This window comes from Caenorhabditis remanei, chromosome I, assembly GCF_010183535.1.
Source record: "Caenorhabditis remanei strain PX506 chromosome I, whole genome shotgun sequence".
Lineage (NCBI taxonomy): Eukaryota > Metazoa > Nematoda > Chromadorea > Rhabditida > Rhabditidae > Caenorhabditis > Caenorhabditis remanei.
This window is the reverse complement of record NC_071328.1, coordinates 5,250,314-5,271,812: the sequence shown is the minus strand read 5'-3', so window position 1 is coordinate 5,271,812 and position 21,499 is coordinate 5,250,314. Positions and strand designations below refer to the sequence as shown.

Here is a 21,499-nt window from a genome sequence, read left to right as displayed (position 1 = left end):
CTTTCACCAGAAAATCTTGTAACACACATTTTAATAAGAAAGGTCTTTAATGCCCTAGCAACAGATTATGTCCTCTTGCGAGATCTCATTCCTTGACCCAAATCAATAGACAGTGTGTACACTCAGAATACGCAACAGTCGTTTCCCATTATTGAGTTTTTAAAATTATTCTCTGATGAGCATCACGTCTTCTTTATCAAAATGGATAACTAGTTTATTCAAACTGAGAAAGAAAAAGGTACAATTTAAAAAGGAAAAATCTTCTACGTTTCCACTTGGGAAGCTTCCATTTCTTGCTCTGCAAGAAGTTATTCGAAATATGGATATTCAAGAAGGGTAAGATTTTAGCAGAGCCTTTACCATTTTTATGATATGAGATGGAAAATACAAAGAGTTGCATCAGAAACTTTCTGAAACTGTTTATTTCCAGATTTTCATTGGCTTTAACATCAAGAAAAATGAGACTGAATGTGAAGTATTCTCGTCTTTCTGGTGGATCCCCAATTGCTAGAATACATGATGAGTTGAGCAATGCCGCAAGTGTATTAGTGGAGATGAATTCATTTATGCAGCTGAAGCATTAGACTCGCAGAATGTTATTCTAATTTCCACTAACGCTGATACCGTTAGTAGCACTCATATCATTAAAAACGGAACTGTTGTTGATGCAAAATTCCAGCATGCCAATAAATGCCACGTGTTCAAAAATGAAGTGCTCAATGATCTCAGTGAACTGCTCATTGAGCTTCCAGTGAATAACGACAAGATTCTCGAATCCACCAACAAATTTTATACGATTATCCCTCATAACTTTGGAATGAAAGTGCCGGAGCCAATTGACAGTATCCATAAGGTCAAGGAGAAGAATAACATGTTGAATGCACTTTTGGATATAAAATTCGCTTATGATCAAACTTGTGGAGGAGAAAATCCAACTATGGGAACACTTGGAGTGGATCCAGTGGATACTAATTATCTGAAATTGAAATGTGCTATGACAGTAAGTCTGAGTTGTATGAAATTTGGATAATATTTGTTATTTCAGCCTCTCGATAAACACTGCCCAGACTACGAGATGATCCATGATTACTTGAAAAATACTCAAGGATCGACACATGAAATAAAAGTGGATTTGATTGATGTAAGATTGTTTGTCAGAAGTTGACAAACATGAGCCACTTTCAGATTCTACAACTGAACCGAGAGAATGAGTCGACAAAGTTTAAGGCAAAGATCGGAAATCGGCGTCTACTCTGGCATGGTTCTGGACGAATGAACTTCGCTGGAATTCTCGGTCAAGGTCTTCGTATCGCGCCTCCAGAAGCTCCAGTATCTGGATACATGTTCGGAAAAGGAGTCTACTTTGCCGATATGTTCAGTAAAAGTTTCTTCTACTGCCGAGCGAATTATCATGAAGAAGCGTATCTTCTGTTGTGTGACGTGGCACTCGGAGAAATGGTCACAAAGATGCAGGCGACAACAATGTCGAAGAGCACACTGCCAAAAGGAACTCATTCGGTTAAAGGTAAGGATGAGAGGAGTCTTTCCCCGATCTATAAGAAAATGTTCAGGTATCGGTCGTGAATGTCCCGAAGAAATAGGGGACTACCTTCATCCAGATGGCTACATTATCCCGAGAGGCAAAAAGCACTTTCAGCTGCAAGGGACCCATCACACTGACTTCCACTTGCTATACAATGAGTATGTTCATCAAAGTCTCTGTCTCCATCTAATTAATACATTTTCAGGTACATTGTGTATGACGTGGATCAGATTCAAATGAAGTATTTGGTTCGTGTCAAAATGCATCATGCTCGTCATCGCTAGGACTTTCCAATTATCATTTAATGTTTTAATTTCATTTTTATCCTTCCGTCTGTTTTTATTTTTTTACTTGAATCTCAACTTCTCAAATCCTGACAAATGCGTCTCATTCACTGTTCTGGTGCCTTCATCCTTCACTTCACTCATAATCATTAATGTCACATAATTCAAGCCGTGTCTCGTATTCTTTTCTAGGAACTAAATATTGTAGTATGAAATGTTTTAGAAATCGTTGATTTATTGTTATATAAACTCTTTTTGATTTCAGTTCTTTTTTGGAGCATCCGGTTGACGATCTGGATGTGCCGCCTGGAATCGTGGATCCTCTTCGAGTGTTCCAGCGATTCTGACAAGTGTTGGATACGGAGACATGTCGACTTTGTATCTGAAAGGAGGCTGGGTTTCTCGAATAAAGTAAAGAAAAAGTTTACATTTTGGCATTATAAATAATCGAAGGAATGTTGATGTCGGCGATTGTCAGCTGGTCGCCAACACAATATTTTCCAGAATACTTTCTCAAGAGCTCTTCGAGAGCATCAAATCCACGTGTCACGAAGTGATTGCACCACTGAAAATTCAAAATTTGAAAATTAGGGTCCTACCACGAAAACCTTCACTTACAAAATCACCGTATCCCGCTTCCTTTTCATTTAACATCTTGTGGATGCTGATGGCTTGTAGGGGTTGGATACTGGAGACAATCTGAAATTTTTCTTTGGTTTCAGACATCTGGACAAACAGACATACATGAAGAGCAATAGCACGAGAATAGGCTCTCTTATCCAATTCCTTTGGAAGAAACGGGGGATCCGGATAGGCTTCATCCAAATACTCGATTATAGCGAGACTTTCAGTCAGAGATAATCCATTGATTATGAGAGTTGGAACCTTCTTGGCCGGGTTGTGTTTCACGAATTCCGCGTTGTTCTGGAATAGGGAGATAACTTCTGGGGCAATAATCTCGAGAACCGCAAAACGCTAGAAGAAAGTTGTAAACTAATAAAATGTGTAAAATTTTATGAAGATCATTTTGTTATTTGACAACTTTTTTCTAGACATCTTGGATTTTGAGATATTTCAATTGGAAGAAAGGGTTCTTGACAGTGCAAAATACTATGAGGCTCGATTTCAAGCAAGCTTATCTTAAAAACGGAAGCAGATAAAGAAAAGTTGTCTACTAACAAAAAATGTAAAATTTTATAAGAATCATTTTATTATTTAACAATTTTTTTTAACCAGTTATAGATTTTAGGATGAATTGGGTTGAAAAAGAGTGTTCGTTAGTACGTAAACACGAAAATTGTAGCCCTACTTTGAAGTAGTTTATCTCAAAAACAAAAGCAGTTGGAAAAAAGTTTCAAATTAGTAAAATATGTAAAATTTTATGAAGATCATTTTGTTAGTTGACAACTTTTTTCTAGCTGCCTTAGTTTAGAAGTTACAGAAGCTAGAAGTTTGCCAATTTTTCCAGATAAATCCCACTAAATTGGTCACAAACCTTGGATTCCTCCGAAAAAAGATCGATTGGTCTGTAGTCATACTCAATGTTTTTCAGAGCAAGAGCTGTAAAAATAAAATAATTTCCCATTTCAACCAGAATCAAAAGTTACCGATTCGAACACGCCAAGAACAAGAAGATCTCCAGTATGAATACAGAATTGGTTTCGACATTTTTCTGATGAATGACTGGATTGAAAATTAGTGAAAAAGGACAGAGGGAGACGGAGAGAAATGACGAGAACGACGGAAATTATTGACAAAAACGAATGCGATAAGAGGTGAGACAACACGTTGTTTTTGTTTAGATGGGGGTGGTTTTTGGTGTTTTGGGAAGGTTACTGTAAGAGGAGTACGGTATTCATAATGTGGGGGGAGGAGGATTCGGGATCCAAGAATAAGATTCAGAAATGAATTTAGGTTACTGTAACTAGATTATGTTTCCTGTTTCCCATGATTTTTTCCGCTTTCCCGATTTTATGAGCCTGAGAAAGTGCCCTAATTGAATAATCTTCAAATATAAACCGTTCGATTCCCCCCGTTTTCTTCACTCTTAAATTTCGAAAAATCGAAATGCGTCTTCTCTTCCTTATTCTGATTCTGCTCGCCACTTCATACTACGTTTCAGCCAAAGCTGTCGCTGATACGTTCCAAACTAAACTGAATGGAGCAGTTGCTCAGAGATCTGAAGCCGCTGTGAGCTCTCTTGTTGCTCGGATGTTGGCTTACGAAGCATGTTCGAATGGAAGGAAAGTGATCAAGATGAAGGGTAAGAATTCACAGGAAATCTTCAATGAGTTAAACAATGATTTTTCAGAAGACTTCATTCACGACATCTTGGCTTACGGTCCATCTGGACGAGTAGTTCGAGGCTCTATTGAACCAACATTCCATGGAATTACTTGTTTCGTGTCACTTGTTGGAGAACGAAGCTTCAGATATTGTATCGGGAATGACAGTATGAAATTGAATACTGTCAGCGAGAGAGGATGCTGATAACTTGATTTTTGTCAATTATTGATTTGAAAAGCTTAATAAATCATATTAAAATGCAGTTTCTGTTTCATTATTGAATATGTGCAGTTTTAAAAGAAAAACTCCGGAAAATTGCTGATTTGGGCGAGGTGGGGTACTGTAGCTCATAGTCAGGCGTTGCAGCGAAATCACAGGTAGTTTTTGTGTTTAAAATTCACCGGGAACATATTTTCAGATCAATTCTTCGATTGATTTTACATTCTTACAGCTTGATTTCTTTTAAAAATGTTGGCGACTCGATGAAACTTCAGAAACTTATTTATAGGAAAAAATTGGCTCAAGTGATTTTAAAAGTGTGGATCGACATTTGCAAGAATTGAACCGTTTTGTGAATATTTAAAAAAAAAACTAAATATAAGAAATTTTTTGTATAAAAAGCTCGAGTTCTGCTTTTTTTCAATGTCGCTGTTTTGATGTCTCACTATCAGTTTTCTAGGAATCATCTCTGGCGTCATTCTATTTAAACCATATAACAGCCAACTTTACTACAATATTTTATTTATAATTTTTTTTATTTAACCCACGAGAGTCATTTTTGCCTAATTTTCTAAAAGTCTGCTCTGTTCGCGGCCACTGTTCTCCAAAAATCCAGTTCATTTGTCTGCATTTTGTCGTCGGCGTGTTTGCACAGTTTTGGTTTGATGCGCAGGTTTCCACGTTGCGATGTTGCTTCCACTTTCCATTTTCACTGTTCAACGTGGATTTATCAGATTCTGAATTTCAGAAATAAGAAAATTCAATTATATATATAGACCTGATGTAACTATCATTCCTTTTTCAATCGAAAGTTTTTCTCTCTGCGCCCTCCGAGCCTCTGTTCCACGTGTCAGCAAATTTCATTTCATTTGTTCAAGTTTCATTTTATTTCAGAACCTCCTACATTCCAAGGAGCAACTTCGGACTGGTAACCCGGCGGACGAACCATCGGAAACCATGTCGCTCCTCATCAAATTTGAGTCTAAATCTGCAAGAGTGAAGGGTAAGTAATCCGAATAAGTTACTTTAAAATATAAATTATTTCATTTTAAGGAATATCCTTCCACCCTACCAGACCATGGGTTCTCACTTCTCTCCACAGTGGAGTTATCCAACTTTGGGACTATCGAATGTGTGTTTTGCTCGACAAGTTCGATGAACATGATGGACCAGTTAGAGGAATCTGCTTCCATCACGATCAACCTATTTTTGTGTCTGGAGGAGATGACTATAAGATTAAAGTGTGGAATTACAAGCAAAAGCGATGCATTTTCACTCTTCTTGGACATCTTGACTACATTCGTACCACTTTCTTCCACAACAAGTATCCATGGATCATCTCTGCTTCCGATGACCAGACCGTGAGAATCTGGAATTGGCAGAGCCGTAACTCCATTGCTATCCTTACTGGACACAACCACTACGTTATGTGCGCTCAATTCCATCCAACTGAAGATCTCGTCGCTTCTGCATCATTGGATCAAACTGTTCGTATTTGGGATATCTCCGGACTCCGCAAGAAGCAAATGCCAGGAGGTGGAGCTCCATCCCGCCCATCAGGAGCTCAACAAGCTGAACTTTTCGGACAGCCAGACGCCGTCGTGAAGCATGTTTTGGAAGGACACGATCGTGGAGTCAACTGGGTGGCTTTCCATCACACTAACCCAATCTTGGTCTCAGGATCCGATGATCGTCAAGTCAAAATTTGGCGATACAACGAGACGAAGGCTTGGGAACTCGATTCTTGCCGTGGTCACTACAACAACGTCTCATCTGTTATTTTCCATCCAAATGCTGACTTGATTCTCTCCAACTCTGAAGACAAGTCTATTCGTGTCTGGGATATGCAAAAGCGCACCAGTCTTCACGTTTTCCGTCACGAGAACGAACGATTCTGGGTGTTGGCTGCTCATCCAAGTCTCAACATGTTTGCCGCAGGACACGACAACGGAATGGTAGTCTTCAAGATTCAAAGAGAGCGACCTGCTTATTGTGTTAACGATAACTTGTGCTTCTACGTGAAAGGACAACAGATCAGAAAGCTCGATTTGACAACCAAGTAAGTTCAAAATCAATGAAAACTTATCTTTATTTTATATCTTTTCAGCAAAGACGTCGCTTTGTGCAAACTACGCCATCCACAGCCGTTCATGCAACCATACTATTCTCTCTCATTCAACCCAGCCGAGGGAACTTTCCTACTCACCAGCCGTACCCATAACAAAGATTTGTGTGCTTTCGAGCTCTACAAGGTGGCCAGTAACTCTGATGGAACTACCGAAGCCGCGTGTGTCAAGAGCACTGGAATCAACGCTTTGTGGGTCGCCAGAAACCGTTTCGCCGTTCTCGACAAAGGTCACAATGTTTCTCTTCGTGATTTGACTAACAAGGAACTCAGAAAACTCGAAAACATCAACACCGCTGTAGATGATATTTTCTACTCTGGAACTGGTATGCTTTTGTTGAGAAATGACGATGGACTTCAATTGTTCGATGTGCAACAAAAGATTATTACTGCATCAGTGAAGGTATCCAAGGTCCGTTATGTTATCTGGAGCAAGTCGATGGAGTATGCTGCTCTTCTTTCGAAGCATACACTCACCCTCGTCAACCGCAAGTTGGAGATTCTCTGCACTCAACAAGAATCGACACGTGTGAAGAGTGGAGCTTGGGACGATGACTCTGTGTTCTTGTACACCACCAGCAACCACATCAAGTACGCTATCAACTCTGGAGACTGTGGAATCGTTCGTACTCTCGACCTCCCTCTATACATTCTTGCTATCAGAGGAAACGTACTCTATTGCTTGAACCGTGAAGCTACTCCAGTTGAAGTCCCAATCGACAACTCCGACTACAGATTCAAGTTGGCTTTGATCAACAAAAGAATTGACGAAGTCGTCAACATGGTTCGTTCCGCTAATCTCGTCGGTCAATCGATTATCGGATACCTCGAGAAGAAGGGATACCCAGAGATCGCCCTCCACTTCGTCAAGGATGAGAAGACTCGTTTTGGTTTGGCTATCGAATGTGGAAACCTCCAAATTGCATTGGAAGCTGCCAAGAAACTCGATGAACCAGCTGTCTGGGAAGCTCTCGGAGAAACCGCTCTTCTTCAAGGAAACCATCAAATCGTTGAGATGAGCTATCAAAGAACCAAGAACTTCGAGAAGCTTTCATTCTTATACTTTGTTACTGGAAATACCGACAAACTTGTAAAAATGATGAAGATTGCTCAAGCACGTAATGATGCACATGGACAATTCCAGACAGCATTGTACGTTGGAGATGTTGAAGAGAGAGTGAAAGGTAAATTTTAGTAAAAAAAATTATTTTCCAATTTTTTTAAATTTTAGTTCTTCGGAATTGTGGTCAGACCTCCCTTGCTTACCTCGCCGCTGCCACTCACGGATACACCGCAGAAGCTGAAGAGTTAAAGGCAGAACTCGAAAGTCGCCAACAACCAATTCCACCAATTGACCCAAGTGCACGCCTTCTTGCTCCGCCACCACCAGTTGCTCGTCTCGATGAGAACTGGCCTCTTCTCGCCTCGGCTCGTGGTGCTTTCGATGCACAGCTCCTTGGTTTGGGAGGGCAATCAGGACCAATCAAAACAGCTGGAGTCAAGACAACAGCTCCTGCATTTGCTGCCATGGAAGATGATGTAAATATATTTTCAATAAAAAAGTTCTCTAACTATCTGTTTTCAGGACGCCGATGTTGGCAACGATGCTTGGGGAGATGATGAGGAATATCTTGTTGGAGAAGATGGAGAACTTGAGATTGATGAAGGTGATGGACCAGTTGATGGAGATGAAGAAGGAGGATGGGACGTTGATGATGACTTGGCACTTCCTGATGTTCCTGATGATCAAGGAGGAGATGAGAATGAAGAAGTCGTTCCCAACGCATCTCCAGCTGTTTCTTCCGAATGGCCGAACGTATCAAGACTCCCTGCTGATCACGTTGCTGCTGGATCTTTCGAAACAGCGATCAAGATTCTTCGTGACACGATCGGAGTTGTCGAAGCTGCCCCATTCAAGGAGGTGTTCCTGAAGGCCTATGCATCGTCCCGACTATCGCATAGAGGATGGGGAGGTTTTGGACCAGCTGGACCAGTCTTCATTCATCCGCTTCGTAACTTCCAAGATGACAAGAATCATTTGCCAGTGGCCGCATTCAAACTCTCGAATCTCGCCAAAAAACTCCAGAAGGCATACCAGATGACTACCAATGGAAAGTTCGGAGATGCTGTCGTGAAACTTCGCGAGATTCTCCTCGCTGTCCCACTTCTTGTTGTCTCATCTAAGCAAGAAGTAGCAGAAGCCGAACAACTCATCACTATCACCCGTGAATATCTTGCTGCTCTTCTTTTGGAAACTTACCGAAAAGATTTGCCAAAGACCAACATGGAAGACGCAAAGAGAAATGCTGAGCTCGCCGCCTACTTCACACACTTCGATTTACAGCCAATGCATCGCATTTTGACTCTCAGATCTGCTGTGAACACTTTCTTCAAAATGAAGCAAATGAAGACCTGTGCATCCCTTTGTAAACGACTACTAGAATTAGGTAAATATCAAAAGTTATAGAAAAAGATCACAATCTCTCCTATTTAAGCTCCACGACCAGAAGTTGCTACTCAAATTCGCAAGGTTCTCTCCGCAGCTGAACGAGACAACACCGATGCTCATCAGTTGAGCTACGATGAGCACAATCCATTCGTCATCTGCTCTCGTCAATTTGTTCCCCTTTACCGTGGACGTCCTCTCTGCAAATGTCCATACTGTGGAGCTTCATATTCGGAAGGACTTGAAGGAGAAGTGTGTAATGTGTGCCAGGTTGCCGAAGTTGGCAAAAATGTGCTCGGTCTCCGAATTTCGACATTGAAAAATTAACTTTGTTTTGCTAGTCGGATGGTGATAAATATGTGTGTGATATTTGTAATTTATTTGCCTTGCTTCCCATGTTTTTTGTATTTCCTCTCTGGGTGGTTCTATCGTTTTTAAATTATTCAACCATTTGTGTGTTTTCCCCCATAAACTTAAATGCTTTCTTCAAAAATCTATTTATTCCTGCCCCCACAATCACTGAAACTATTAAGAAAAAAAAAAGAATTCTTGCATGCTGGTTTTATGAGGTTTTGTTTTATTATTATTTAAATAAATTATACTGTTAGTAATTTACTGGTTTTTTTTATATTTCCAATTTGTGTAGATGATTCAGAATCCAGTACATCAACTATTCTGTTCGAGAATTCTGACGAAATCGAGATGAAGTTCTCGTCAAGTGTGACGCATGGTGTTTGCAGATCACGGAAGAATGCAGACGCAACCGAAAAAGCTCCCTGGAGCCAGAACTATAGTTTTCAAGCTTTTTGGTTTTTAAGAAGTTCTGAAAATTGAATTTTCAAAGCTGTTGGTTTCATGTAAACGTTTAGAATGTATTTTTAATGACCGAAAGATTCAAAATTTGAATTCCGTCCCGCGCAGAACAATTATGGTATTATTTCTCAACCGTCAACCTCCAAAAAGAAACAAAATAACATCTCTACTTCTCCCTCAAAGTTCCATCATCTCAGCTAACTTTCTATAGTAAAACTATCGATTTTTCTCAACTTTAGATAGTGGTGAGTCACCGAACGACTTTCTTTTCCGTCTCGCATTGATTGTTTAACTAGTGATGGACAAACATGCATTCTATCGTTTTTCGTTGATTTTGAACTCGTTTTATATGTAACAAAAATTAAAGATTCTGTTTTAGAAAACCGGGGATAATGTCGTCACACAATCTACCGGCATGTGTGATCGATAACGGAACGGGTTATACAAAGCTCGGATATGCTGGAAATACGGAACCGCAATTTATTATTCCATCGGGTACGGATCGAATAAAATGCATTTTCTAATAGTTTTCATTTTCAGCCATCGCTGTGAAAGATAAGGTGGCAAGCTCGAATTCGCAAGCACTTCGCTGGAATAATCGAGTCGGCGCTGGAATAGATGACCTTGATTTCTTCATCGGAGATGAAGCTTTGTCACCAGCTGCTTCAAATTATACGGTTAAAGTAAGAGCTCATTTTGAACGTCTCAATAAAAAAAACTAAATTTTTAGTACCCAATTCGTCACGGAATCGTAGAAGATTGGGATTTGATGGAACGTTATTGGGAGCAATGTATATTCAAATACCTGCGTGCCGAACCAGAAGATCATTTCTTCCTTCTAACGGAACCACCACTCAACACACCGGAAAATCGCGAATATACTGCTGAAATCATGTTCGAATCATTCAATGTCCCTGGACTATACATAGCTGTTCAAGCTGTTCTTGCATTGACTGCTAGTTGGCAATCGAGAGAAGCTAGTGATAGAACTTTGACTGGATTGGTAAGATTTATTCATTTACTGAGAAAAATTGATTTCGAAAAATTATCAGTCAATTAGGGAGTTTAAAAGCGGGGGTGGACGAAGATATAGACAAGTAAAAGCAATTATCAAAACACAGAGTAACACAATTAGGTCGTTTATATCTCTAACATCATGAATATCGGAAAAACTCCACAACTCAGTGTCGTCGAAAATGCTGTCCCCATCGCTGTTGGCGTCGTCTTCTTCCTCTTCCGAGTCTTCTTCCTCATCCGAGTTTTCATCTTCAACGAGACGTTCCATTACTTCATAATTAGCTGAATTTTCAGCTATGAAACGCTCTTCTGTCTCGATAACACGAGCGATTTCGTTCCAATTCTCGGTCCAAAAACTGCTTTCTCTTCCAGGGTCTACCTCATCGTTGGCGTGGTAGACGTTCCAGCCTCTATCTACGAGGTCTTGAGCTCTTTCCATGTCCAGAAAGTCTTCAACCTGCTCATTGTCCTCTGTCAGATCATCATCGAAACCGAAAGAAGAGTTCACATCTTCAGTTACATTTGATGGTGCGGTGCATGAATCGAAATGATTAATTCGACCCATTCGGACTGTTTGGAGGGGAGAAGTGAATAGCAAAATAACCGAATGAACGAATAGACTATCGTGTGAACGCTATAGGGTCCCGACGCACATACATAGCGTTGCGTTCGTTAGTTTTTGACTTCTGGGAAGTAACGTCGATCGATAGCTGGATACAAGGGAAATTTAAAAAATTTGAATAATAAGGGAAAATGTTCAAGTCGAGGGAACTTGAAATACACATTTTCCAACATGAAAATACTCTGTGAAACTCGAATTTGTAAATTTAGCAAATTGCATTGAGAATAAAATAGAATCAGACCTTTTTCAGGTTATCGACTCGGGAGATGGAGTGACTCATTGTATTCCGGTTGCTGATGGTTACGTCATAGGATCGTGCATCAAACACATCCCAATCGCCGGTCGTGACATCACCTACTTCATCCAGAATCTTCTTCGCGAACGTGAACACACGATTCCAGCTGAACAAAGTTATGAAGTGGCTAAAACCATCAAGGAGAAATTTTGCTATGTCTGCCCAGATGTCATGAAAGAGTTCGTGAAATACGATACGGACGCGGCGAAATGGCTTAGAACCTATGATGGAATCAACTCGATCACCAAGAAACCGTTCAGTGTTGACGTTGGATACGAGAGATTCCTTGGACCAGAAATATTCTTCCATCCAGAGTTCTGCAATCCAGATTTCACGACTCCAATCTCTGATACTATCGATACACTTATTCAGCAGTGCCCAATTGATGTTCGTCGTGGTCTCTATGAGAATATTGTCCTTTCTGGTGGCTCCACAATGTTCAAAGATTTCGCGAGAAAGTTGCAACGTGACGTCAAGAGACTAAGTGATGGAAGACTTCAGATGAGTGAAGCATTGAGTGGAGGACGACTGAAGGTTAGCTATAATCATAAAATTTAGTTCTAGATTCGTACTTTTCAGCCGAAACCAATCGATGTGCAGGTGATTTCCCACAAAATGCAACGGTATGCAGTATGGTTTGGAGGATCCATGCTCGCTTCTACCGTAAGTTTCTAACTGTGATTCTATAAGAAAATAAATTTAATAATAATTAATTTTCAGTCGGAATTCTATCAAGTATCGCACACGAAAGCAGAATATATGGAGAAGGGACCGTCGATTTGCCGCTACAATCCAGTCTTCGGAGCACTTGCTTAATTCTCTATTCCTCTATGAAATTCCATTCTTTTTCGTTTTCTTCAAAAAACATTTCACTTCAATTATGGGCGAATTTCTTTTTTGTTCATTTATGTATTTATTACTTCCACTACTTCTTAATCCAAAATTTTGTATCTTCTTCCAAATCTCTCAAAAAATTTGATTCCCATTTTAAGTTATTCCCTTCTATATTTAGCCCACAATTTTTTTTGGTTGCATGACTTTTGCTTTAATTTATACGCCCGAACAATCTTATGAAAATCGTTTTAAATTGGAGCCTTCTTCAAGTTTTTAATCGGTGCAAATCACCAATTCAGATTATTTTCATTTTCACACCCCTCTCTTTCATCAAATTTCAAATGTAGTCAGATGGATCTCCCAATTCTTTACTACGATGAAACAGAATGGGCAAAAACGCATACTGGTAACAAGGTGAACAAGAAACATGCAATCGCTGGAACTCAGAATATTGTTATTGCTGGAAAAGTAGGGAAAATAATTCAAAAACTGTAAAAATTCCTGAAATTGCAGACTATTATCGAAGAAGGTGTGTCGATACGTGGAGATTTGGCGACAGTGAAAATCGGAAAGCACTGTGTTCTCAAATCTCGTTGTGTTATTCGTCCGTGCTTGAAAATGTTTAGTAAAAAGCCGACGATGTGCAATGTGATAATTGGGGATTATGTTTTTATTGATGAGGTTCGTTTTCTGAAACGAAAAGTGAAGATTTTCAAGGTTTTGAACTGAAAATCGCCGAAAAGTGCCACGTGTCAAACGAAATATTCCAGGATTGCGTCGTAAACGCTGCTCAAATCTACGCATTCGTCCATCTCGGTGCTCGAGCTGTTCTTGGAAATGGTTGTGTGATTCGTGAGTGTTCACGTGTCCTTCCCGATACTGTTATCCCTGCTGACGCGATTTTCCCACCATTCTCAACGATCGGAGGAAGCCCAGCGAGAGTCATTGGCACCGAACCTTTATGTGCTGAGAATTTGATGACGGAGGCTATGACGATGTACTATGATAACTTTGTTCCGCAGCAGAGAGCTACTACGATCGCATAATTTGTATCCTTGAACATAATTTATTAATAAAACGAACAAATTGAGGGCGGGATGATATGACATGGGGTGGTATGAAACAGATCAACTTGGAAACTCGTCATGCGATAATACTCGGAATAATTATATTACAGAGGAAGAATATGGAACAAGCCTCGGTCCTTTTAAAGTGTGGCGATTTGAATTGCAATCTTGGTCAGCCGATTCATCGCTTCATTATATTTTTCGCGTGACTGAAAACGTTTTAACTCGAGAATATTTTTAATATGCAAACTTACATGAGAAAGGCTGTGAACGATTTCGTATTCGAAAAACTGAATGAATAAGAATACGGCGAATCGAACATGCGGATTAGCAGATAATCTGTTCAATTCTTGAAAATTTTTGAAGAAATATTGCATTCTGGTATGTTTCGAGTGTGGTGATCGAACACTAGTAATTGAGAAATCGTCTTGATCAGCTCCAGGTCCAGCGAACATTTTTTCGAAGAGCTTTTCTAGTTTTTCTTTATCGATTGCTTTATCTTTGTGTAGCAAGTTATGAATCGACAACGCTCCCTGCTCAGCAACTGATTTCATTTCCATATTCCACATTTCTGCGCAAAAAGATCTGAAAAAGAAAAGTTATTTTTAAATTTTTTTTTACTTGTGCTGAATACCTAGTTTCCTGTTCTGTGCTATCAGGAACTACACTTTCTGATTGGCTAGAATGTTCTGGATTAAGTGGAGGTACTGGAATTTCAGCTGGCTGAGGATTCGTCGGTGTTGGCCGTTTTCCACGTTGCATCGGTTCAGGATTCTTTGGCAGTTCCACATTTTCTCTAGACTCAATTACCTCGATATCCATGCAATCATTTTCTACAGTAACGATCGGGATTTCTGTATTTTTTGTTTTCTCTGCAGTTTTTTCAACTCTTGGACTCCTCTTCTCCACCGGTGAACTCCGAATAGTTCTCTTTTCTCCAACTGCCACGTCATTGCTCTTCCACCTCGATATGTACTGGCGCATACTACAAAAAGAGATGTTATCTGAGCAGTGACCTTCAAAAAACAATACATTATCCGTGTTGTCGGATCCAATCTTGAGCCGAAAATTCTGTGGAGTGACACGACTTCCAGTGGGGTCAAGAGGGACACGTAATGGATCAGATTGGGGATAATTTGACGACGAATTCTGGAGAAATCAAGTTTTTTCTCTGGAAACTGTTCAAGTGGCCGAACCTGCCAAGCAGTGATTGATCAGAGTGTTCACTCCGATATTTGAATTTATATTCTTTCCATATTACGATTCCCGTTGCACTTTCGAGGTCTTCGTTCCTAACAACCCACTTCAACATTCTGACGTCTTCAGATTCTGTGTAGAATTTACGTGTTCTCATCTGAAATTTTAATAATGAAAACTATGTTGTTGTGCTGTTCAAATATGAAGGTTTAAAAACGAAAACAATCCATTTATGAAAATCAATCACAGAATAGGACACCTCAAATACTCCCATAACGTGGTTTTATTACTAAAAAAGGACGAAGAAAAAAAACAAAAACTCTGATGTCTCCCGCGTACAACAAATAAGGCCTCATGTGTGATATATATGTATATTAAAATTTAAGAAAGAAGGGTGCAGAATAGAAGAGGAGTGGGGGGAACAGGAAAAATTAAGCGAAACCAAGGGGGAAATGAGAAGAAAACGAAATAAGTTATAGATGAATATAATTACAAGCATTTTGAATAGGGTTCACTCACTTTCAATACTAGAATTATCAAATCCAATCACAGTAAATATAAAGATGCACTTTGCCAATTATCACTCAACGACACGAGTAACGGAACTACTCGTTCGAGAACAATATGAGGTTGGAAGGTAGTTAAGTGGGAATGAGAGGAATTTACAGAATGGACAATTTTGGTTGGTCCTTCTGGGCTCCTTTGTGGCCCTTCTTGCCGTCATTCGACGATTTGTTGTTGTTATTGTTTTTCGGTCTACGTGGCATGTTTTCCGAAGATGTGATCAATGAGGCGTCGAGACCACGAGCTGCCATTGTGAGCTGGAGAGTCTGTTGAAGAGCAGCCAACTGGTCAGCAGAGAGCCCAGAAGAAGTGAGTTGAACTCCTCCTGAATTGATGACCGTCTTTGGAGCAGCCTTTTTCTCTTCTGAACAGATGAAATTTTAATGGAAAAAAGTTATAATCAAAACTACCTTTGTGTGTTGGACTAAGGTTAACTCCAGAATCGGCACCAACTGATGAGGTGATGCTCGATTGGCTGGTAGCATGCTTGATAGGTCCAGCTGCTGGTGGTGGTGGAGAAACGGCTTGCTTGGCTGGTGTAGATGCCGGTTTTCCGTTGGTGATTGGCTTCGACGAACCTCCGAGGGATGCGATTGCTTGAAGAATCGCAGAGGTGTCAAGCTTTGTGGAATTTGATTGCTTCAACTCTTTCTCACGCTCATTCAGAGCAAGTCGGATTGACTTGAATGCAGCAGACAGAGCGTCAGTTGGAGCTGGAGTGCTGGCTGAAAAAATTCAATAAGGAGTTGTAATTTAAAGTTTAATAAGCTTACCAACTGGTTTAGAAGCAGCAGCAGATTTATTTACCGAAGAAGAGGCTGGAGCAGCAACAACCGGAGCTGGAGCACTCTTTGTAGGCACGGGAGCAGTGGGAGCTGCTTCAGGTGTGGCGGACTCGGAGGGCTTCTTGCTCTTGTTCTTTTTCTTTTTAGCAGCTGTGACACTGACCCCAGTAGATGTTACCCATCCACCAAGAATGCTAGAGGCTCCATCTAAAAACCATTCTTGATATGAAAACTGTGATATAAAAATCTAAATTACCTTCCAAGAAAGCAGAAATTGTTTTATTAACATCAAGATCGAACGAATGAAGAACCATGATGATGTCGTTATTTGTTACATTATCAACAACTTCACGGACTTTGGCGACTTTCTCCGCCATCATTTTCTTCTCGCTTTCCTTTGGTGCCATTTTCTGAAAAAAAAAATCAAAACTTGAACGGTTGAAAAGGACGTAATAAATATGAGCGAAATAAAAATCACAGGTTGACACGTATAGGTATGGTAAGACATTGGGTAATAGACGTAGAACACCGCACTCTCCGATTGGTTGGCACGCGCTGCGGTCGCGTTGCGGCCGACCCGGCACCGAGACGCGCGTTTCAACGACAGCTAACCTACATAACGAAGAGAGTAGGAAAGAATGAACAAGTGGATATTTTATCAATTTATACGGGTACTGATTGACGGAATCACAAGACTGATAAAAAATAGGAGAGTAGAAAGAAGAGAAGAAGAGTCGACCTAAAACGGTAAAAAGAGGGAGGTGCCACGAGGAAGGCGCACGTATTTTTGCAGTGGTGTGTCCCTCGCCACGAAAAGTATACGGTAACAGTCGTTGATGGGCTGTGTGCGCTCTATTTTCTTTCGTCCTAAAAACATTTTCAGTTGATTTTAAAAGATTTTGAAGTTTTTTCGACACTTTTGTGTTACTTTTCAACTAAAGAAATACTTCTTCAACCTTTAGTCAATTTTTTCAGTCTTTGATGATAATTATGATCATGATTCCTTCTTTAATCGTATTTTATTTTTCTTTGCTCTGAAGAATGTATACTAAATATTTAATTTTCAGGGTAAAATGTCGAAGGTTTCCCGCGAGTCTCTCAATGAGGCTATCGCTGAGGTCCTTAAGGGATCCTCGGAAAAGCCACGCAAGTTCCGTGAGACCATCGAGCTCCAAATCGGTCTTAAGAACTACGATCCACAGAAGGACAAGCGTTTCAGCGGATCCATCAGGTAGCTACGACCTGTGAATACAGGGAGTCGGGACTACTTGTAGCCTGACGGACCTCCACCCAAGGTCTTAAATCTCTGGGAAGGCTTTTTACAGCCGCCTATAACTTAATAATGTGTATTGGTATGATTTAATCACTACCATACTGTTTAACCAATTTTACTCATTCATTTTTTTTAGACTGAAGCACATTCCACGCCCAAGCATGAAGGTGTGCGTCTTCGGAGATCAACACCATCTTGACGAGGCTGCCGCTGGAAACATCCCAGCCATGAGCGCTGATGACTTGAAGAAGCTCAACAAGCAGAAGAAGCTTATCAAGAAGCTCGCCAAGAGCTACGATGCCTTCATCGCTTCCGAGTCTTTGATCAAGCAGATCCCACGTATTCTCGGTCCAGGACTTAACAAGGCCGGAAAATTCCCTTCCGTCGTCACCCACGGAGAATCCCTCCAAAGCAAGTCTGACGAGATCCGCGCCACCGTCAAGTTCCAGATGAAGAAGGTACGATTTAAACGATTTTCTTTACCGAGTTTTAAGACCCGAGATTTTCGAAATTTTATAAAACTATATTTATCAAATATTTTCAGGTTCTCTGCCTCTCCGTCGCCGTCGGACACGTTGGCCTCACCCAGGAGGAGCTTGTTTCCAACATCTCCCTCTCCATCAACTTCTTGGTTTCCCTCTTGAAGAAGAACTGGCAAAACGTCAGATCATTGAACATCAAGTCCACCATGGGCAAGCCACAAAGAGTTTATTAATTACTTTGTTGTTGTTGTTCTTCAATAAAGATTGTTGAATTTAATTTGTGTTTTTGTATCACAAAGAATACTTATCTTCACAAACAATCGTCTGAGCACAAGTAGATTGAAGAAATTAAGTCTGTTAACAAGGTCTTCACGCATGCATTGCAGATGGCAGAGAAATCAGACCATTTCATGATGGAATTCAAAGGGCCCGCGAAGCAATTCGTGGCTTTAGTTGGAGATGTTGGCGGAGCGGTAAACAAAACGAAAGTTAGGTCGAATTCAAAATATATTTGCAGATCAGATATGAACTGAACAAAAAGATGAAAAAAATTAATGACGAGAAAGATAGCTACTATCTTGAGACATAGTGAGTGATTACTTGAATTCAGAAAAATAGTTTATTGAGCATGTGAATTCCAGTTACTACTCTGCGAAGTACGGCCTCAAAACATTCTCTGCACTTCGCGATGTAACAAGAGAGTTTGACGCGCATAACACTAGTCTAATGTGCATGTTCGTCGGTTATAAATCAATCGATCATCTGAAAGACGCAAAGAAAGTTGCCGATGCCATCAAGGCCGACACACGAGTCGTCGTTATAGATTCGTTGGAATTGTGCCCAGAAGCAGAGAAAGTCGAAGAATTCGCCAGTAAAAATGAATTCGAAGTCGTCTATTTACATCCGAATCAGGTAATGTTCACATAAAATTGACAATTGTCGAAGTATTTTCATTCGACATTTCAATAATTGAATTTTCGGATGTTTTCTCAACATTAGAATTTCAGCAACAACGTCTCGACGCGGAAAGTGTCTCTGAAAAAGTCGGAGTCGACAGATTGATAGAGACGATGGAAGTCTGCAATTGGCCATGGAGAGTTGTCAACGCCTTCTCCAGAGTATGTGACAGAATTCCAGAAAATATAATAATTTCATAATTTCAGGGACCAAGAAGCTCGTTCATCGATAAACAAGAAGGCGATATATTGGAGCTTAACGTCAAAGAAGACTATGTGATTGAGGGTGCCACCGCCGGTAAATAATTTCTCGATTTGTTCTGATTTTCTTGTCATAATGCTTGTCATAAATAACTTATTTTGAAAAAAAGTGTTTTAATGTAATCAATGCGCTTCAATAACTTCATTCATCAATTTCTTTCGAAATTTCAGATTCATTGATGCGTAACTATAAGCAGTGGTTCAATCGGACCTCTGATGCGAAGATTCCAGCACCACAACACGCCGAACGTGTTCATTTATCTCCGGATTCGCCGACGACCACCGAAGGAACCACGAATCCAGATGACGTGTCGATTTCAGTGGATATCGATTTGGTTTGTACGAAGAATCAGGAAGAGAAGAAAAGTTGTGAAGGGAAGGCAAAGAAGCAGGTTTGTAGCTGTTTGTCGCTAGAAAATTGTATTTTCAAAAAAAAAGTTTCAGAAGAGTGCCTCTGCGAAACACGTCAAAAAGGATTGATTCTTCCTCCAGCCATCGCTAAATTCCGTATTAATTATCTTTCTTCTTCAAAATGTATCTATTTATGAGCCTCTTCTAATCACTGATTCCCAGTTTATTCACTTCAACTGTTCAACAATCTTCTGTATTTCCTTCCTAATTTCGTGTATAATCTTTGCCGAATTTTGAATTGTATTGCTTTAAGTGTCTCTTGCGCCAAGAAATCTTTTGAATTGTATCACTTTTCTTTAAGAAATTGGTTTTAAAATCAATTATGCCTTAGCAACACATTATGTCTTCATGACCTCAGATACAAATCAATGGGCATTCAGGGCATTCAATACACATTCCGGATATTTACGTTTGCGACACTCTTTCTCTCACACACACACACACAACCCTCACTGCTGGTTGTCTCCTCTGCGCCTCTGCTAAGCCGCGCTGGGTAGGTAGCGGAGAACTCTTCCAAAGCAAAAGGTGGTACCCATAGCGCAGTCGGTAAGCCACCACAGAGCAATGCGGGGCATTGCGGCTATTCTTGGGTTCGACTCCGGGTGCCACCGATACTTTTTTTCCATATTCCCCTTTCGTGATCTATGTTGTTTTAGCTGCTATATCTATCTTATCATTGATAAGTGATCATCGGACGGCGATCATGCACACAGGCAAACCGCTCAGGATGAAATTTGGTCCAAACGCGGATTAACACTCGGTGTCAAAACGATACCAAAAAATACATCAAATTTGGTCCTAATTTGGACCAATTTTCATCCTCGGCAGTCGGCAGTAAATTTTGTTCAGGGGTTCCCCGGATCAAAATTTTTGAAATTAGCCGTGCTTGTAGTAGCTATTTTGTAAGAAACAAATATATCAGTGTATATCAATATTTATTTTATTAAAACTTAAGAAAAAAAAACATAGGAAATTTTAGAAAATTTGTCGCAAACTTGAACTCTGGCATATCAGTGTTGCTTGTTGGTCAGCTTCCGGGACACCATCCACATGTTGACGACAATCTGATAAAAAACTTTATGATTATTGGATACTCCACAAACTGAGAACCATAGTTATGATTCAGAATTAGAAGAAAATCTGAAAAATAGTAAGAAATTGTCACATTTTCGATAAAAAATTGAAAAAATGTCGAAAAAAAAATTAGGAAAAAAAGGATCATTTTTTGAAGCCGGGCCTTGAAAATTTTCTACCGGCCCGGCCCGGGCCTTGACAACTATGTGAATTTGGATATTTTGCTCGATGGACTAGTTGTTCTGAAAGGTTTTCGATTCGGATGGGAGTCATGGATAATGTTAGTTTTTGATTTTTGTTCAGAGTTTCGTTTTCTTTTGAACTTGCTTCTACTAAAATAATTTCAATTTTCAGCGCTGCCAAATCAGTTGAATCGAGAAAAACTCCTATTTTATGCATTGACTTGTACTCGGAGGAAATTTTTTGTTTGCCCATTCGATTGAAGAACGTCCGAAATGGATCCGATCTGATAACCCGATGAATGAGGATCGACAGGAAGAAGACGAACCTTACGAACCAGAGTTTGAGATATTGAAAGTACTGGAAAAGAAGAAAAATCTGGAAGAAACGATGAGAATTGAAGAGAATAATGAAAGAAAATTGGAAATCGAGAAAGAATTAGAAGAATTGGATCTTCAACTTATGGAAAAAGAAGTGAGAATGGAACAGGGAAGACATGTTTTTGGGAGTGTTTGAATACAATTTACCTTCTCAATCCTTGGCAAGATGCTGTTTCCCTGAAAATTGATAATTATCCATCTGTTTTATCCTCAAATGTATCTATTTATGAGCCTCTTCTAATCACTGATTCCCAGTTTATTCACTTCAATTGTTCAAAAATCTTCTGTATTTCCTTCCTAATTCCGAATTTTGAATTCTACTGCTTTAAGTCTCTCTTGAGCCAAGACATCTTTTGCGTTGTAAATCATCTTCTAATAAAAAATG

General features: G+C 39.9%; 11 protein-coding genes across 11 annotated transcripts; 7 read left to right on the top strand and 4 right to left on the bottom strand.

Annotated features, from left to right (window-relative positions):
* Positions 1 to 319: 319 nt before the first annotated feature.
* GCK72_000874 (uncharacterized protein) lies at positions 320 to 1,827 on the top strand (the record flags this gene model as incomplete). Its single annotated transcript, XM_053722724.1, has 7 exons — positions 320 to 336; positions 431 to 542; positions 593 to 1,000; positions 1,046 to 1,141; positions 1,186 to 1,525; positions 1,572 to 1,701; positions 1,749 to 1,827. The coding sequence occupies 7 exons, from the start codon at positions 320 to 322 to the stop codon at positions 1,825 to 1,827; spliced, it is 1,182 nt and encodes a 393-aa protein (XP_053591369.1).
* Positions 1,828 to 2,088: 261 nt separating this feature from the next.
* GCK72_000873 (uncharacterized protein) lies at positions 2,089 to 3,495 on the bottom strand (the record flags this gene model as incomplete). The annotated part of the gene is made up of 6 exons (XM_003096574.1): positions 2,089 to 2,209; positions 2,256 to 2,392; positions 2,446 to 2,526; positions 2,572 to 2,751; positions 3,323 to 3,387; positions 3,435 to 3,495. The coding sequence occupies 6 exons, from the start codon at positions 3,493 to 3,495 to the stop codon at positions 2,089 to 2,091; spliced, it is 645 nt and encodes a 214-aa protein (XP_003096622.1).
* A 399-nt stretch (positions 3,496 to 3,894) lies between these two features.
* GCK72_000872 (uncharacterized protein) lies at positions 3,895 to 4,317 on the top strand (the record flags this gene model as incomplete). The annotated part of the gene is made up of 2 exons (XM_053722723.1): positions 3,895 to 4,090; positions 4,139 to 4,317. 2 exons carry the CDS (start codon positions 3,895 to 3,897, stop codon positions 4,315 to 4,317), a joined length of 375 nt encoding a protein of 124 aa, XP_053591368.1.
* A 1,058-nt stretch (positions 4,318 to 5,375) lies between these two features.
* Positions 5,376 to 5,777, bottom strand: GCK72_000871 (uncharacterized protein; the record flags this gene model as incomplete). Its single annotated transcript, XM_053722722.1, has 1 exon — positions 5,376 to 5,777. One exon carries the CDS (start codon positions 5,775 to 5,777, stop codon positions 5,376 to 5,378), a length of 402 nt encoding a protein of 133 aa, XP_053591367.1.
* A 4,331-nt stretch (positions 5,778 to 10,108) lies between these two features.
* GCK72_000870 (uncharacterized protein) lies at positions 10,109 to 12,466 on the top strand (the record flags this gene model as incomplete). The annotated part of the gene is made up of 6 exons (XM_003096541.2): positions 10,109 to 10,211; positions 10,257 to 10,399; positions 10,447 to 10,719; positions 11,606 to 12,184; positions 12,230 to 12,313; positions 12,371 to 12,466. The coding sequence occupies 6 exons, from the start codon at positions 10,109 to 10,111 to the stop codon at positions 12,464 to 12,466; spliced, it is 1,278 nt and encodes a 425-aa protein (XP_003096589.1).
* Positions 12,467 to 12,835: 369 nt separating this feature from the next.
* GCK72_000869 (uncharacterized protein) lies at positions 12,836 to 13,530 on the top strand (the record flags this gene model as incomplete). The annotated part of the gene is made up of 3 exons (XM_003096549.2): positions 12,836 to 12,952; positions 12,998 to 13,165; positions 13,255 to 13,530. 3 exons carry the CDS (start codon positions 12,836 to 12,838, stop codon positions 13,528 to 13,530), a joined length of 561 nt encoding a protein of 186 aa, XP_003096597.1.
* Positions 13,531 to 13,691: 161 nt separating this feature from the next.
* On the bottom strand, positions 13,692 to 14,905 carry GCK72_000868 (uncharacterized protein; the record flags this gene model as incomplete). Its single annotated transcript, XM_053722721.1, has 5 exons — positions 13,692 to 13,760; positions 13,806 to 14,136; positions 14,186 to 14,536; positions 14,584 to 14,700; positions 14,748 to 14,905. 5 exons carry the CDS (start codon positions 14,903 to 14,905, stop codon positions 13,692 to 13,694), a joined length of 1,026 nt encoding a protein of 341 aa, XP_053591366.1.
* A 505-nt stretch (positions 14,906 to 15,410) lies between these two features.
* Positions 15,411 to 16,504, bottom strand: GCK72_000867 (uncharacterized protein; the record flags this gene model as incomplete). The annotated part of the gene is made up of 4 exons (XM_003096550.1): positions 15,411 to 15,676; positions 15,723 to 16,037; positions 16,086 to 16,304; positions 16,354 to 16,504. The coding sequence occupies 4 exons, from the start codon at positions 16,502 to 16,504 to the stop codon at positions 15,411 to 15,413; spliced, it is 951 nt and encodes a 316-aa protein (XP_003096598.1).
* A 666-nt stretch (positions 16,505 to 17,170) lies between these two features.
* On the top strand, positions 17,171 to 18,085 carry GCK72_000866 (uncharacterized protein; the record flags this gene model as incomplete). Its single annotated transcript, XM_003096570.1, has 3 exons — positions 17,171 to 17,328; positions 17,507 to 17,828; positions 17,915 to 18,085. 3 exons carry the CDS (start codon positions 17,171 to 17,173, stop codon positions 18,083 to 18,085), a joined length of 651 nt encoding a protein of 216 aa, XP_003096618.1.
* A 153-nt stretch (positions 18,086 to 18,238) lies between these two features.
* Positions 18,239 to 19,549, top strand: GCK72_000865 (uncharacterized protein; the record flags this gene model as incomplete). The annotated part of the gene is made up of 7 exons (XM_003096548.2): positions 18,239 to 18,325; positions 18,370 to 18,440; positions 18,494 to 18,764; positions 18,860 to 18,970; positions 19,016 to 19,106; positions 19,241 to 19,461; positions 19,514 to 19,549. The coding sequence occupies 7 exons, from the start codon at positions 18,239 to 18,241 to the stop codon at positions 19,547 to 19,549; spliced, it is 888 nt and encodes a 295-aa protein (XP_003096596.2).
* A 1,482-nt stretch (positions 19,550 to 21,031) lies between these two features.
* On the top strand, positions 21,032 to 21,250 carry GCK72_000864 (uncharacterized protein; the record flags this gene model as incomplete). Its single annotated transcript, XM_003096576.2, has 1 exon — positions 21,032 to 21,250. One exon carries the CDS (start codon positions 21,032 to 21,034, stop codon positions 21,248 to 21,250), a length of 219 nt encoding a protein of 72 aa, XP_003096624.2.
* Between the last annotated feature and the right edge of the window lie 249 nt (positions 21,251 to 21,499).